The 17,014-nt window shown below is 39.1% G+C and overlaps 1 protein-coding gene across 1 annotated transcript; it reads right to left on the bottom strand.

Annotated features, from left to right (window-relative positions):
• Nucleotides 1–288: 288 nt before the first annotated feature.
• Nucleotides 289–16,951, bottom strand: BBS7 (Bardet-Biedl syndrome 7). Its single transcript, XM_064711621.1, has 19 exons — nucleotides 16,540–16,951; nucleotides 16,320–16,385; nucleotides 14,962–15,024; nucleotides 13,974–14,149; nucleotides 13,242–13,428; nucleotides 12,515–12,587; nucleotides 11,478–11,594; nucleotides 10,516–10,646; nucleotides 9,828–9,912; nucleotides 8,324–8,426; nucleotides 7,558–7,750; nucleotides 6,511–6,585; nucleotides 5,382–5,447; nucleotides 4,338–4,477; nucleotides 3,211–3,375; nucleotides 3,025–3,134; nucleotides 2,814–2,917; nucleotides 1,250–1,373; nucleotides 289–954 (listed from the first exon to the last, which is right to left on the bottom strand). Exons 1-19 carry the CDS (start codon nucleotides 16,573–16,575, stop codon nucleotides 821–823), a joined length of 2,148 nt encoding a protein of 715 aa, XP_064567691.1. The 5' UTR covers nucleotides 16,576–16,951; the 3' UTR covers nucleotides 289–820.
• Nucleotides 16,952–17,014: the final 63 nt, after the last annotated feature.

Genomic DNA, 17,014 nt, shown 5'->3' with positions numbered 1-17,014 from the left:
TACCACTGTTAGGGGGAGTCACCATCGCTGGAGGTGTTTAAGAGGTGTCAGGATATGGGGTTGGGAGATATGGTTTAGGGGTTACAGTGATAATGACAAGTTAATGGTTGGGCGTGATAATCTCAAAGGTCTCTTCCACCCTAGGTGATTCCATGTCACTTCAATGGAGTTGATCTTTTTTACTGGCAAGCATTTCTGTCTCCACTGGCTGCTTCATCTCTTGTAATTTTAAATAAAACCAAGTGAGAAAGTAGGTGGAGCTTTGAAATGAAGCACAGGGAGGCTGGAGAAGCACTGAGGAAGTTTAATGCCATCCATTCCTAAACAAATGTGGCTTTAAATGGAGCTGTTATCAGTCTAAAATTCAGAGTTCTCCCCCCTCTGTACACACCAGCTACATCAGGGTCTGGTGAGATTCTCACACCACATTCTCAACACAACAGGAAAAACTAAGTTTGGTACAGCTTAAACACATTTTTTCCAAATCCATCGAAGTTTCTGGAAACAGTTTCTTCATCCATTCTTGCAGCTGGGGGACAGGCCACTCCATGTCATCCTAAACAGTAGTGAAAACATTTTTGCCAAAAGGATATTCGGTATTTACATCTGGTCTTTCTTGGGCTCTTAACACTGTACATAAAACCTCTGCACACAGTTAACATACACAACAGTTTATAGGAAATTTCCTACTGTATCCAATAAGGTAATAAATATGAATAAAACCTAAGAACTGACAGTACAACAAAAGAGTAAAAGTGTTTTTGACTTGATACTGAAATGCCTTGGTTAAAACCAGAAAAATTACTCTGCTTTTTCCTTGTCAGGCAGCATCAAAAAAAGCGATCAATCCATCTTGATCACAGCCATCCAGAATTTCCAGAAGGAGAGGAACTTTGGTTTTCACATTGGTGCCTTTAAATTTAAATTTATCTATGAAGAGATCTGTGATCATACCTGTAAAGGTAAAATTCCAGGAATTACTATTTATTTTCAGTAGGAGGTATCTCTACTTTTAATTCATGATTATATACCAAGTATTCCAGTTGTTAGAAGAGTTTTTAAAGTTCACGTTTGACTGTAAACAAATCCAAGCCACTTAACTTTGATACATTTTTAAGTGTCATCCTGAATTTGAACACAATCTTTAACCATGTCCATAAAGACAAGAATCATCTAAATATAAGCAGCTATTTCAGCCATGTCTCTGGATGTTAAGCTCCATTTAAATAAAGCTGAATTGTCAACAAACCATAAAGTCTCTCGAGATGTGCAGGTTGTCTCTTGTACTCCTCCAGCAGCTGATCTGCCTCTTCCAAAATGCTGCGGTATTTTGGGAGCAGGAAGTCCACGTTGCCTTCATGAACTTGTAATTCCTCAAAGACAGTTGAAAATGGTTAAGAGCTAACAGCAGGTTAAGTGTTGTAAGAGCAGGTAAGTCAGAAGAAATGAAGCTTAGATATGTCAGAAGGAAGTACTTCAAAGGGAAGACAATCCCCTTCTAAACTAGCAAGTGTCATTTCAGAGTGCCTCATTTTCTAGTCTAATGAAATGCCAGATGTCACTTCATGGACTGGATTCTCAAAATCCTGCTTATTTCAGCTTCCAGCTCTGAGCCAGAACAGGATCACACCACGCAGACTCAAGCCTTGACCATACCTTCATTTTTAGAATAAATGAATTCCTAAAAAAGTGTAGCATTCCATGAAGTCTGAAGGGAAAAGTAAACTCTGAAAGTATCACTCAATTTGTGACAGCAGAAAGTTTTGAATGCCTCTTCTAAAAAGCCTCAGTCTATCAGCAGACCAATTTGGGATGGTTGATAGTACAGATCTTTTTATCCTCCAGAGAAAGGCACTTCTGTTCTAGACAAGAGGTAATGGTGTTGCACACTGAGAGTCTGCTGGGGTAACAGCTTTTATCAATCATTAGATTATTTTACTGCCTGTCAATAAGTTACCATCCAAAAAATGGGCGACTAAAAAATTTGTCAAAGATTTGCTGTCTAAAACAAGCAAGATGTACAACACCATTATTATTGCACAAAGACAATGTGCAGTAAGAATTAATTCTCTATTATTGTTTAAATTCCTAGTTTGCCCAAAAAATAGTTTCAATCCCAAACCAAGCCCAAGTAAAACCCTTTCAGTGATAATAAAGATTCACACTGTTCTCACTGGCAGCCAGCTTTTCTGCTATCTGAAGAGCTCTGACGAGTATTTGAATCCCCTAAAAGGACAAAAGAGAACTGGCTGAACATTTTCACCTCCCCTTCCATTAAATAATAAATACCAACTCCATGATGGTGAGCTTTAGACAGGAAAATCCTGGCTCTTGGGAAAAAAGTCTAAGAACTGAGATGAGCTGCCCAACTGGTACCTCCCAAAGGCTACTGAGGAAGGTATTAAGCAAAAGATTCAAAAGCAGATGATTTAGAAATTATGAGACACTGGGATGAAGTTCCAAAGCAAAGAAATTGCATCTGGCCTGAATGACCTAAAAAACTATAAATGTTAGTGGGAAGGGAGAAGGAGCTGGAAACTAACAGCAGGATAGAACATCAGACAATAAAGCTGGCTGCCCTCCTACCATCCAATTTAAGCATCTTCAGTAATCCTACATGTTATTCACTAGTTATAGAGCAAAAAAGAGAATTTGCCTTGAAGAAATTTCTCTCCTAGACACTTCAAAAACATGCTTTAATTTAATTTAAGGGAACAGACCCCACATGACACACACCTGACTTGAGCCATGGTTTAGTATCTGACAGCATAACCCCCCCATATAGATCAAACCCCAAGAATTCAGATACTTACTCTCAAAGCATCTATTAAGTGCACCTTCTTGGCCAGCAGCTGCTGATACTCTAATTTAGGGTGGATAAGCTTTAAGGTGTGCCTCACAGATTCTTCATTTACATCTAGCAGGGAGTAAAAAAGAACCCCAACAAGCAAATGAGTACTCCATATTCCATTTATGGAAATCACAAATGAACTGAAGTACAACAAAATAGAGAAGAATTTTTACCATATGATATGTTGAGATTAATCTTCCTTTTAGTAGCCTCTTTGGAAAGCACATCTTTGAGGATGGATATTGTAGAGATGTTGTCAGATTTAAAATATCCTTCACCTTTTCTATAAAAGAAGAACAGTTTAAAATACATAAACTTGAACACACATGCATGCATTAGGTTTAGTAATTGTATTTTACCTGTAGGTACTTTCAAGCTGTGTTCCCAGGAAAGTGTTCTGAAAATAAAAGGTGATGCACTCTCCAGCAGGAGTCTTTTCAGGCACCTCAGGCAAGCAAAACACAACCCAGGAGTGAATTTCAGCAAAACTGAACTGGCCTTTGAGCATCAGTGTATTCATGGGCCTGTGGCATTGTGAAATTAAAAGAGAAAAAGGACAGTTAATATCTAAGAAGGACGGACTCTGTTCATGTAAAAAAAGCTCAGTTCCATGTGGTGGTTTCCTTTTAATCAGCACCCTGTAATAAAACAGGTCTCTCCCTAAGTACAGATACATATTGTAGATTACAGCTATTTTTCTGTACTTCAAAATGCAAAGCTACATGCATATTCAAGTTCTACCACCCACTAGGCATGTCAGATCTAGGGAAAAAAAAAAAAAAAACCAAGTTGGAAGTTTTTGATGTCCCACTGCAAGTTGTTAAACCTGAAATTTAGGACAAAGGTAAACAACTGACAAGAGCAAATATGACTAAGACAGAGCCTCAAGAGCTTCCCATGCTGTAAACCTCAGATGTAGCATTTTTATCAAGAACAAGGCATGGTGGAGCTCATTTGCACACTGAAGCCTTTGGTATCCTCCCTTCAGTTCTTCAGTTTTGGTTTGAACAAGCAGATCCTTGGAGGCAATACGAGATGTTAGTGAAGTGGGCAAAAATCCATCAGAAATTGTGTAAAATACAAAACTCATATAACAGAGAGATAAAGTCTTGACTCAATTTTGGGGCCAAGTTAGCTGTGAGAAAAAAATTAGAAGAAAAGGGTGGAGCAGAGAATGAGGCTGAAACTGAAAACACAGTTACCTACAGAGGAAAGCTTCCTTTCCACCACACCCTCAGCTCGACTAACACATGGGGCTGAACTACAACCCAGGGCAGTAAAAGCAAAAATAGCCCCAAAACAAGAGTGGCAAGGAATCCATTTAATCCATTATTTCTATTAGGAAATCCATTAAATGGAACTACAGGCTCAAAAATGTAGGTTAGGGCTTACAAATTCCATACTTAAGTTTACCGAGCAAACATTTCAGCTGCCTTGTGTCATTTTTTCCAAGTGAAAAAAGGTATTGATTTTCCTTTGCACATACCTGTCCTGGTCAATAGAATGAGTTCTCTGGTGAAGTGAAAGTGGCTTAATTTGATATTGAAGAACTTGACAGGTTTTTGGTTGGATTCTTGGAGTTACATATGCTTGAAGTGTCCCGTACTGTCCTTCAATCGAGCGAACCTGCAGAGAGGAAAGAAAAACCCCACAGAGAAGAAGAAAAGGAAAAAAGATAATTTTACCACTGTTTGGAAATTTAGTGAATATTCAAAGTGTGTTAAAGAAAGCCTCTAGTATTTCAGGAATATTTATAGTACTATATTTACTTGATAGTGCCACTATAAACAAAGCAGATGAGTTTTACAACTAAATGGAGCATAGTCCAGTGAAGTGCTGCTGTATTAGATGAATATTAATAACACCCTCTAACTCATTTTCTGATCAGTTAAAATAAAAAGCCTCAAAAATTGAAAGTTTTACGTAAACATGTATCAGATTAGAAGACTGCAGTAAAAAAGAGAAAACCTCATGCCTGTGGGCATGCTGAGGATTTTACTAATCAGGATTTCCTTCATTATTTCCTGTGGTGGCTGCCAGAAAATGTATGAATTTGGTGGATCCTTAAAAATAAATTCCAAAACACCCACATGCCTTTAAGTATAATAAGCATGGGATGATAGGATTTGCTTCCTCTTCAAAATACAAATTGAGCCTATATTCCCTTGTTAGTTCCCAATGTCATTTCCTTCAAACACTTCAGAGAATAAACAATGCCAGAGCTTTCTTTCCCACACCTCCCTCAGCTTTAAGTTCCACACATTGCCTTCAGAATCCTGTGTTTTCCCAATCTGTGGTGTCCCCATTGCTTTCATCTTAGGGACACTCAAAAAGATCCCAGGCTCTCCTCTGACATATTTTTAGAAGCCCTTAGAAATCCTAAAGACAAACAGAAAGGAACACAAACCCCAGGTTAGAAGGTCTTAGGAAAAAAACAGCAGTAGAAATTGGACTGATCCACATGGAGAGCTCTTCATTCCAAAGCAGGACTAACCATGAATTTTATGGAACATATTTTTGAGCATTTTACCTTAAGTTCAAGTCTCGTAGTATTTGCTTGGCATCTGTAAGTTGCAAGAAGAAAGTTGCTATTTGGCTGAAAAAAGGAAAAAAAAAAGAATTAAACAGGAAAATAATACAAAATAGGTCTGTGGATTCACAAAATCTCTACTGGTCTTTTTTAACTGTAGCTATGTTACAGTGAAATTTTTGCTATGCATGCAAAACTGTTTACAAGAGTTAAATACAAGAAAGCAATCCTTGGTTCCCCTGAATGTTCCAATTAGTTTTAATTATGGTGGAGTTAAAAAAATAAAATCTCTCTGTAAGGAGAAGTCAACCAAAGCCTCTTACACTCTTTAATATCTACAAAGATTACACAGATACCTACTTTTCATCTGAAAAATGCATGTCAGCCCACTCCACTCATCTGCAAAATTAGTTCAACTTTCAAAAGCTAAAGCAGGATCAGTAAGAAAATACACCCCAAAAAGCACTAAGTTAATCATCACAAATGGCACAAAACCTAAAATAAAAAGCTGATTTCTGGGAGCTCCAGGGTAGAACAATGATGTGCAAATTCAGTTCTTAAAACTAAAAAGACTGTTAAAAGGGAGAAGATTTTACAGAAGATTTTAATAAATCCTAAGGTGGTTTCAGGATTTTCTCCCCAGCCCTCAGTGTCAATAGTAATTCTGTAACTATTTAAGTCTGTAGTTATAACATATAAAAAAAGGCATGCAAACATTTGACTCTGTACACAGCAGAACTGTCACATTGTAAAGATAATTTTTTGGAATTAACTAAGAAATGTTCAACACTTTTCACCTAAATTCCTTGGAAGTAAACGTACATGAGTCTATGAAATCCAGAGAAGAGAGCAATACTGAATGTCTCTCACAATCCTCCTCAGGAACAAAAAAAAAGGAAGAGAGGAGATATTTTTGCATATTTAGGTTTGCCTTACATCAGGACCTGCCTTTAGCTCCCCATTCTGCAGTATCTCTAAAGAAGCTGTGCTCTCCACAATTACCAGATGAGCAGTTTCACTGAATGTATTTTCAATCAGAGATATATACATCCAAGTTCTATTTTTGCTACAATATCAAGGGTTTCCATCATGCCATCACTCCAGACATCCCCTCTTCAGCTGCACTCACCTCAGAATCACAGCTGCTAAAACTAACAACAGCAGAATTTTTATCCACATCCAGCAAGTCCAGTGGGACATCACTCTGCAGAACACAGGAGGAAGGAAAAAGCAAGAGCTTACATTCCTGAGTAGCTCCAAGTGCATTTATCCTCTGACTGTCATCAAGCTTTGTAAGGAGAGAGAGGCAAGGAGATTGCTTCATCTCAGAGGCAAAAGCCTAACAGACATGCAGCTTGCTCCTTAATCCTGGAGTAGCATGGCGATCTTGCTCTTATTCCCTTTACAGAGTCCTGATCTCCTGGGGGGCTGCTTTACCACAACCTCAGTGTAAAATCTGTAACTGTCTTTCAGACATGAAAGGTTGATTAAACAATTTCTTTATTTCTCATTTAGCTAGGGAAACATCTGATATTATACTGTGACAAATTAGCTGTAGCTTAGCATTGCTCTGTAACATCCTTAATAAAAACAAGATTTTTATTAAGAAGTGAAAAATAAATTCCTGCAATACTACTTTCCCATTTGTTATAGAAAAATCACCTCATAAATTCCTCCTTGTCACATTTTTCTCCTCGTGCATTTCCCAAAATTGGTAATTCAGTACTGCTACTCTTTCTGACTATCAAAGATGGCATTAATTTCAGCTGATACAGTAGGAGGAATAATTAATTAAGGTGGCTGTAATGGGCAGGACTATTTCTCCCCAGCTGCACACAAATCAGACACTGTTCCACACTGGAAGTGAACAGGTGGCCCATAACATTCTGAAATTAATTTTCCACTTAACTGGCGAGGGAAGATGTGCACCCCATTTAACTGGTGTTTAAATAAGGACATGCAAAAGCAAACACAAAGTTACAGAGAAATCTTCTGTTACAGCAGCCACTTTGGTCTATTTTGGCAATGTAAAGCTGCTCTGCTCAATATGAATTTGTTGTATTTTCTCTCTAACAAGCATGTCCTTGAGATGCTGCAACTTGGCTTTCTGAACTAGAAAGTCTCTGAGTGTTTTATTTATGCATCAAGAAATGCACTAAGAACAAGCCCCACTGACCTGCACCAGGACATTATCTATGGCTGTCTGCACCTCCAGGATGAGGCTGTAGCTGGCATCGTCCCTGTTCAGGGTGAACTTGTCATTGACACTGAAGGCAGGTACTGAGGAAACTGCAGTGCTGGAGTGAGAGGACTGCTGGTATTTCTCCCGTTCCTGAAGTACTTTTATCTGCAATTGTTCCAACTCATTCCTAGAAAAGGAAAACCACTCATAATGTCTTCAAAAAAAGGCAACTATAGAGCTAGACTAGAAATTAAATAGTTGAAACTTGCAAGGCAATCATGTTTATCTCCTGTCCTCCATTTTTCAGCCAGAAGTGACTGATGGCTCCCCTTAGATGTACTTAGCAAAGATAAAATATAAACTCTATCACATGGACACGTGGATTTTACATGTTCCTTGCCAAAAGAGGGTTTTGAGACACAGGAAAGGACAAACTTTTTCTTTGAAGGGTACAATTAATTTTGAATAATATGGCAGTGACTTATTTCCTGCCATCATTTAGAAGCTACAGAGCAGCAAGGAAGAAAGCAATCTTATCTTACTGATACTGAGGCAGAAAGCATTAAGACATCATCATGTGAAGGCAAGATAGAAAAAGGCAGTGAAATGAGGCTGCTATTCATTTCTACCTTGAAAAGGTTTGATTCTACTTCTAGATATATTAGTGATAAAGAAAATCCAGTGAGATAAGAAGGAGAGATGACATTTCAGCTTTTAACATTTCCATTCTTCCATTTAAATTTCTTTCTAGCACAATTACCTTAAGGATGAAATCTTGTTCTGCATTTCTTGACTTAATTTAAGTTCTTCACCTGATCCACCTTCTCTATGGACAGGTTCTGTAGTCAGTCCTGTCAGCCAGCCTAAACCAATATATGAAGTTTATATTCCTTATAAGCTAAAAAGAAAATTCTACACTCAGCTATTTTATGTGTGGAGTGATGTTCCACACACTGGCTAGAGAGAATTGAGCCCAATTTAATCCTTTTTTGTAGGATTAATCCTAGACACAGAGCAGCACTTTTTATGGGTTTCATACTTAAATTGGAAAACATTACTTTGTCTTCATCAAGTAATTTGAGCAATAAATTCCTTTTTAGCAGTTTTTAACTGAGCAGTTGGATTTTTTCTCACAAATTGAATTACTGGCAGTACTGAAAACAAAACAAAAACAGTTCAATGTGTTTGTAGCAAACTAGATGCTGCTCAGTGGGCTTAGAGGTTGGATGTTGATGCCTGAAAAAAGTTATACTTTTGCTTACTAAGTTACATTTATTTCTAAAAGCAAATACTAATTGATTATATTCTGATACTCAGGTATGATATGCAGAGAAGAATGGGTGCTTACAGCTCCAGCTCTCTGCCAAAATCAGTCTAGTGCACATCCGAGCAGAATTCACCTTTGAAAGCCCACAGGGAAACACAGGTTTTCACTTTTCCCCTTCCTTCTATCCTCCAGGATCTTGACAACATTCCCACTAAAAGAAGCCACAAAGGACTTAGGGTGCAACAGTGCCAAGTACTGCCAATCATACCAACACAATTCATGTGAGGTCAGGTGCAAGGCACTTTTGATCACTCAAAAATGTTTACCAGAAGTACTTGGAACAGCATTATTTCTCAGTAACTGACTGAGGAGTGCATCTTGCCAAATGGCATGATTTTCATCACAAGAAGTTTCAACAGGTTAACTTTTAGCACTGCAGGTAATTAAAGGCAGAGAATTAGCAATATTTTAGCTCCCAGCAGCTGACAAATGCAGCATGTTTATCATGGTCTCTGTCACAGACAGGCCAATAGCTCAAGGCTTACAGAGGAGCTGCTGGGATGCCTCACACAGGGGAGCTTTATTTCCTGCTAAAATCAAAATCAACCCCATTTAAAGCACTCTGAAGCTGAAAATGAATGAAATTACATAAAACACAGAAAAATAAAATAAAAACATGCTTGTATACCAACACTTTTCATACATATTAAAAAAATCATAAATAATTTGTATAGACATACTCATTAATTCATCACATTAAGGCAGCAGTTGACACCAAAATATAGTCAGCCACTGTGTTACACATGAGGAATGTCTTAAGATCTAAAATCCTCACAGTTTAAATGCAGTAAACTTTTTTAAAGTGTAAATATTAAATCAGAAGAAATCTTCTCAACACAAAATTTTAAGAGATGTGAGTTGCACTAACAACATAACCTGCTTCATTTTATCACCTCACCACACATGGCATTTATTGTGTCAATGACATGAAGCTTACCTGAGTATGTTGCTGCTAAAATTTCATCATAGCCATCCTTTCCCACACAGCCACCCTGGATTGATGAAATGCTCTCTGACAAAGCCTTCAAATAAACACATTCAAGCAGAGGGAAATATCACTGCACTCATTTTACAAGCTTTTAGATGATTCTGTTCCTCATAGCAAACCTATTGAAAAGTTGAATGCAAAACACTGACAGACAGTGTTGTTCCAGCAGAAATTAGCAATCTGACTGAAGTGAAATGATCCCTCTGGATCCAATTACTATTTTAAACAATTGATACCAAAGTAATTATGCTCAGTGAAGCCCTGGCAGCTTCCATTTATTAACCTGTAAATCACAGACTATGCACAACACTCTTGGGTTTTTCCCTCAGAGAGCAACTCTGGATTAGGTTTCACCCAGCAGTCAACTAAGGCAAAACTTTAACACTCTCTACATTATTTTGATTTGTGCTCTCTACATTGTTTTGATTTTTGCTCAAATCACAACTTCTTCACTTTCTGATTCTTACATGTTACCATACTGATTTCAAGTTCATATTGTCAATGTTACAAACCTCTTAAATTAAAACCAAACCACATATTTTAGCAGTAACAACCCTGTAAATATTGAAATACTGATTTTTATTATTAATTAATGAGTTGATTTTTTTTCAGCAGAGTATGAAGAATGAGGACTTACATAATCATGTCGAAGGACAGGATCATCAGCACTCTCAAAGTTATAAATCTCTATCATTCCATCATCTCGTCCAACAAGTAATTCCTTAACTCCATCTCCCAGAATGTCAAAACTATCAATGCACAGAATACCTAATGAAGAAGAAAACAAAGCCATTTGCTTCATCTTTATCAGTTTCTGATACAATAACACACAGGCCACACTCAGTTACACAGAAACAGAGTCCTGGCCAGCTTTTACTGAGATTTCTGGATGAGTCCTCAAAGCTGAAGTCCCTCCCCTGTGCCTCAGACTCAAGGTAAACTTTTTTGGCTCCATATTTCACAGAAAGACTAAGGACATACTAAGAAGCATTTTAAGAAAATAATGCGGTGATAACTCTTATAATGAAATAAAAATGTATTTATACATTCCATTCCTGATCTTGTCCTTTACAAAGCAGTAGGGGCTAACAGATGCTCCAGAAGCAGCACACCAAGGCTAAAACTGGGGAAGTTTTGATCAGTTATTGTGGAGACACATTCTACCTTCAGACAAAACCCTTTACTATGACTCTTAGAGACCCTAAAACCACTGAACATCTGATAAGTTTGGCAGGTGTGTTTGCCAAATATACACGCACTTAGAAAAATTACAAACATCTCAAATGAATTTGAATCAACACTGTTTTACAAACACCACTTTAAAAATAGTGTAAAAACAAAAGTTTGCCACAATACTGGAAATGATATGAACACAAAATCCAAAGCAAGACAAACGGATTCAAATTATTTGTCAGAAAATCAGAAGAGTTAAAGATACCTTAGTCATGTTAGTATCACATACTGATATAACCACAATGACATAATCACACTATTCCTCCAGAGTTATCTATGAATAACATTTCCTGATTACCCTACTCTTAACAAAGCCTCAGGTATGCTGGAAAGCTAAAGAGTGAGAAATTGAGACACATGACATACCTCCTCTCTTCTTTTCATTTCCAATTTCCCACCTTGGTATTGCCTTGGTACCAGTGATCTGGGTGACACCCAATTTCCCATCAGAAGTCCCATACACAATTTCTTCCCCAGAATCACCTGAACACAGAAACTGAATTTAGAATTGATAAAATCAAGCACACCAACTTCAAAATGTTGTGTAGTTACACTCTGCAGCTCATGGGAAAAGAAAACACTGAATTAGTGACGTGTAATGGAACTGTCAGGCTTCAAAGCTGAAAACAAATCCATGAAAACTGCACCCATCCTGGTCATTTCCTTGTGGCTATCACTATTCTGTGTTTGGCTGCACCCTGCACTTGAGTTCTGCCTAAAAACCAGTCAGTATTTATTACTATGTATTTCATCAAAGTTAGGCTGAAGTATAAAGGCTATTCAATGGACTTGACAGAAGAAAACCAGAGAAATCCTTTCCAAACACACACCCAGCAGTGAATGCTGTGCCAAAATCTCAGCAATTAAGAACTACTGTTCCAAACCAGCTCTGGATGTTTGTCACACAATCTAACTGAAACTAAATTAAGCACCAGATTAACACCCTAAAGAGATTTCTGTGAGGTTAGAGCAGATTAGCAGGAAGGATGACCAAAACTATTTTAAGTTTGAACCTTCCAGGCTCAGTTTATGTCAGCTCTACTCAATATTCTCATCCATGCATGTATTCCAGTTATGGAAATCCATGTGTAAGGGACACACAAACCCAAAATCTGAACATGGCCCCCAAAAGTCCAGTTTGTTTTTACACAATGAGACCCCTCAGACCTCACTAGTATTGTAAGAGGTCTTCAATTAAATGTGAATATAATTTAGAACTGTCTAAAACAGTCATATCTCTATGTCTATTTATATGTAAAAAAATTACCTTGCATAGTCACTTTTCTGCTGCATTTTTAGCATCAGCTTGAAAATCAAAATAAAATAACTAAGACAAGCTACGAAATCTTAAAAATACAGTAAAACAGTATTATTAATTATGTGTATATTCAAAGTCTTGTTACCCCCATTTCCATTGCTCAGAGCAAGAACAGCAGGTGGTCCAGGAAGTTCTACTTCATACAGCAAATTGGATCCCTGAAGACAAAGAAAACAATCTTCAATTAATTTGTTAAAAAAATCCCCCAAAACAAGAAAAAAAAGGAACTCCAAAACACCAGCCACATACCAAACCAACGTCCCACCATGACAAAATTATTACAGATCATACTAAAAGGTAACATTTACTTATACAAACTCCTATGAGAAAACCATTTCTAAGCCTAAAACAGGGTGAAGTCTGTAGAAACAAAACATAAGACTCTTGAAATGTTATTATCATTTAAAATGATCCAGGAACTCATCTAGCAATTTAATTTGTTAAATAGCTTAGTATCACTCAAGACTTGTCGCAACAGTAATTGATGAGAGCAAGAACTCCCAAAGTGATAAAAACTTCAGGAAATTAAATGAGTATGTGAGCACTTTTAGTTACAAGGGACCAATTTGTCATCAACTTCCACCTATGAATTCCAAAGCCTGTTTACAGTGGTTTCATTAATCCTCATTTTTTACAAGTTTATGATAATGATTTTCCTTTAAAAAACCAGCAGAAAGGGAATGCACTAGCAGCAACACTCCCAAGTAAGGCATAATACACTAATCCTTATGATGTTTAAGCCCTGTTCCCTTAATAATCAGTCCAATTCCATAGCATCCATCCATAAAACATAAAAAAGGAGACGTTTGAACCTGTAACACCCTGAGCACTCTGTCCTGACATGCAAGCACCGGTGTGATGCAGTTCACTTTGTCTACAGGAAGGCAGAGAACATCATTGATTTTGTCTCCTGAGAGGAAGTAGTGCTGGTCCTTGCAGTCACAGTAATGGTTATAGATGTAGCTTGCACAGAGAAAGAGATCTGCTCCTGAAATGTGCCTGAGGAGAGGAAAACACTTCCTGTAGCATCTTGCTGCACCAAGAGTCCTTTATGCTTTTATGCCCTACTATGCTCACAGCTCCAAGGTATTATGGGGTCCTGCAAGCTGTTCCAGCTTTTAGAGTTCCTTATGAATACTAAAACCATGTGGTTTCTACAGCTCTCACATTTCCACTCCTATCTTCAGGTAAATCCCTAAGAATATCTTCATAGAAATTTCATTATTATATTTTTTATGCTGATTTGTTTGTCCATGGCAGCATCTTACAACACAATCCAAAAGAGATTTTGCTCCAGGAGCTCTGTGGACAGGACACACTGTGGCAATAACCCCAGCTCTGCTCACACAGTGTGTGAGCCTCCAGACCACTCCCAATGCCCCCCACATTTCCAAGATATTCCCAATTCCTCCTACAGGTCGCAGCCCAAGCTGAAGCTGGACTGGCACTTAGTGTCACCTACACAATATGCTTAAAATTATTGCATAAAATCATAAACTAACAATCCGCCTACAGCTCTCAAAAATGCAAAGTATCATACATACATAGCTTTGATGCTTTCAGTAAGGTTAGTTTCAAAGGAAAGAAACTGCTTCCCTCTTTTTGTGAAACCTCTGACTTCAGATCCTATAGCCACAAAAATTTTCTCTTGTGGTGTATTAAGAGCTCCTCCCAGCTCCAGTCTGGAGATCTTTTGTCCTGGCAGTGTCTTGAACACTGGCTGTCAACAAAAAAGCAATTTTGATCAATCACAATATTATATTTCTGCTAATCTTTTAACAAAAAGGATAATAAATTGACTTTCCAATGTCTGGCAAAACTAAGATGCAATGGGTTGTACACAGACAAAAATAATCTGTGTATTTATTTCAGAATCACAGAGTAACCAAGCATTTTATGAGTAAATAAATACAAAAAAGCTTTAAAACATAGTAAATTATGACTTCATTACTTCATTGTTATTAATTCATCCATAGGAAAAATTCAGCACTGCTGTCAACTGTTTTATTTGTGGTTTTTTATTTTAAAGAACAACACATACACACACTCTCTCTCACATGTTACATTCTTATTCCAAAAGTCTACATTGATTTATTTTTATTGCTATAGAATACTTATGAGCTATCCATCAACTTAGAGAAGAAAACCTGTGAAATAATTTTTTATTGAGCTGGGCATGAAAAGCAATCAGTTTGTCCAAATCCCCAAGGTGATTTAATGAATCTCTGCAGGTTTTTGTCCCATTATAATAACTGTGTACGTGCCCAGGCTTAAGCCCAACTTGGCTGAAGTGCAAAATGTGTGGATATTATTTTTCTTTCACATTACTTTTTGACTATAACTGTGGAGAATCCTGTGCTTGACCAGGCACGAGATCAGCGTTCCCTCACCAAGTTAGGTATCAGCCCACAGCTCTACCTAGACACCTTCCACTGGCATCTTATTTGCCACATGAATAAATAATGGACTTCCAAAGTTCACTGGGAAGAACATTGCAAAAACAAAATTTTAAATGGAACATTTCCCACTTACCACAGCTTCGCCCTTTTTTATGCCAAAGCACGTAACGACCCCATCCTGATCTCCAACAACCACCTTCAAAAGTACAATACATTGTTATTTTTTATTACACACATGGCTGTGGTTTTAAATAAGGCTTTACCTGTATTCATAGAATCACAGAATGGTTTGGAGGGAAGGGACCTTAAAGACCTCTGAGCTCCAGCCCCCTGCCAGTGATAGGGACACTTTGCACTACCCCAGGTTCCTCAAGTTCCATCCAACCTGACCTTAAACTCTTCCAGGGATGGGGCAGCCACAGCTTCTCTGGGCAACCTGTGCCAGCACCTCACCACCCTTACAGGGAATAATTTTTTCCTAATATTTAATCTAAACCTACTCTCTTGTCAGTTTGAAGCCATTCCCCCTTGCCTAGTCACTATATGCTATTGTAAATAGCCCCTCTGTTACAAAATTAATTATATTTTCTAGACTGTTTAATTACATACTTTAAAGTATACTTTAAAGATCTGTATAAAATGCTAGAAATATGATGTTGAACAGTAGCTCAAGTACAGGCATTTACAATTCTTTTCCTGCTTCTACTTGTAAACGTCAGCAACCACGAGGTGAAGACGTATTTGGGAAAAGTTGTGTTTTCACACTAAGACTTTATTACCGAGGGAAAAAAAATGCAGCTCTTTTTATTGAGTTTCCCTAACAAGGTTGCCTTAATTAAATTAAGAAATACTTAAAAATAAATGTTTTATAGACTCATCAAGGTTGGCAAAGACCTTTAAGACCATGAAGTTCAACTATCAAGTTGTCATTATTACTCTAACTCCTAAACTGGCACTCCACCCAGTGCTAGATCCAGACACCTCTTAAACACCTCCAGGGATGGTGACTCCACCAGCTCCCTGGGCAGCCTGTTCCAATGCTTGACCATCCTAACAGTAATGTTATTACTTCAGGTAACATATCAGGTATAACAGCAATGTTATTACCTCAGGTAACATAGCAGGTATAACAGTAATGTTACTACTTCAGGTAACATATCAGGTAAAACACTAGTGTTATTGCGTCTCAGCTTCAGGCCATTTCCTCTAGGCTTAAATGTTAGTGTAACCAAAATAGAGAAATGTGGAAGAACTCCCTTGTAGTTTCAGCAATGCTGTGAACTACAAAAATTCCTTCCTGGTTCTGAAGTTTTCCAATCACAAAGTCAGATTTTTTTTCTCTTTTTCTCCAAAATAAGGTTTCCCAAACCCCCCAAATGGGGTTGCACAGTCTTTCCCTATAATGCCCTGTATCTAAGGAAATCTGGAGTTGATTAACGCTAGGGTGAGGCAGAGGACAGGAGAGGCAGCGAAGCACCAGGCGCTCGGTACCTTCTGCGTGGCCTTCTTGCCGGAGGCGGGCAGCAGCCTCATGGTCTTCTGCGCCGTCACTCCCACCTGTGGATGCAAGAGACGCTGCACAGCGGGGCCCGGAGCGCCGGGACGCGCCTCGGGCAGCGCGCAGGCCCCGCCGCACGGCGGCCCCTCGGCCCCGGGCGGGCCGTGCCGCCTGGTTTCCTTGCCGGGGCGCTGCCGGCGCTGCCGTGCCCACCTGCAGGTAATCCACGCGTGCCAGGCTCGGCTCCATCGCTCCGCGGGACGCGCGTCCCTCCCGCGGGCACGGCGCGCCCGCCGCCCGTCACCGCGGCAACCTCCGCGCGGGGCCCGCCTCTCATTGGCTAGGCGGGCGGACGGGGGGCGGGGACTCGGCCAGACGGGCGCGGCGATTGGCTGGAAGGCGCCGGGGCGGGGTGAGGGGCGGGCAAACCCGGGAGCGCCCCGGAGCGGCTCCCGCGGGAACGGCCCCGAGGGGGATCCCGGGCTCGGTGCCGAACGTGCGGGAGGAATGGTTTGTTTAACAACGAAGCCAAAAGTATCTGCCCCGCACGGGGTCCGAGTTAAAAAAATAAATCCTTACTCTCCGCAGGGTAAATACGCTGAATTAAGAAAGGGTCGGCGCGAGTACGTGAATACACAGACATGTTAAATAACGCTGCTGCCATCACATTGCCACTTACCTGGTTCTC

The sequence above is a fragment of the Zonotrichia leucophrys genome, chromosome 4 (assembly GCF_028769735.1).
Source record: "Zonotrichia leucophrys gambelii isolate GWCS_2022_RI chromosome 4, RI_Zleu_2.0, whole genome shotgun sequence".
Lineage (NCBI taxonomy): Eukaryota > Metazoa > Chordata > Aves > Passeriformes > Passerellidae > Zonotrichia > Zonotrichia leucophrys.
Note: the sequence above shows the minus strand (reverse complement) of the source record. Positions and strands in the feature narration are given on the sequence as shown.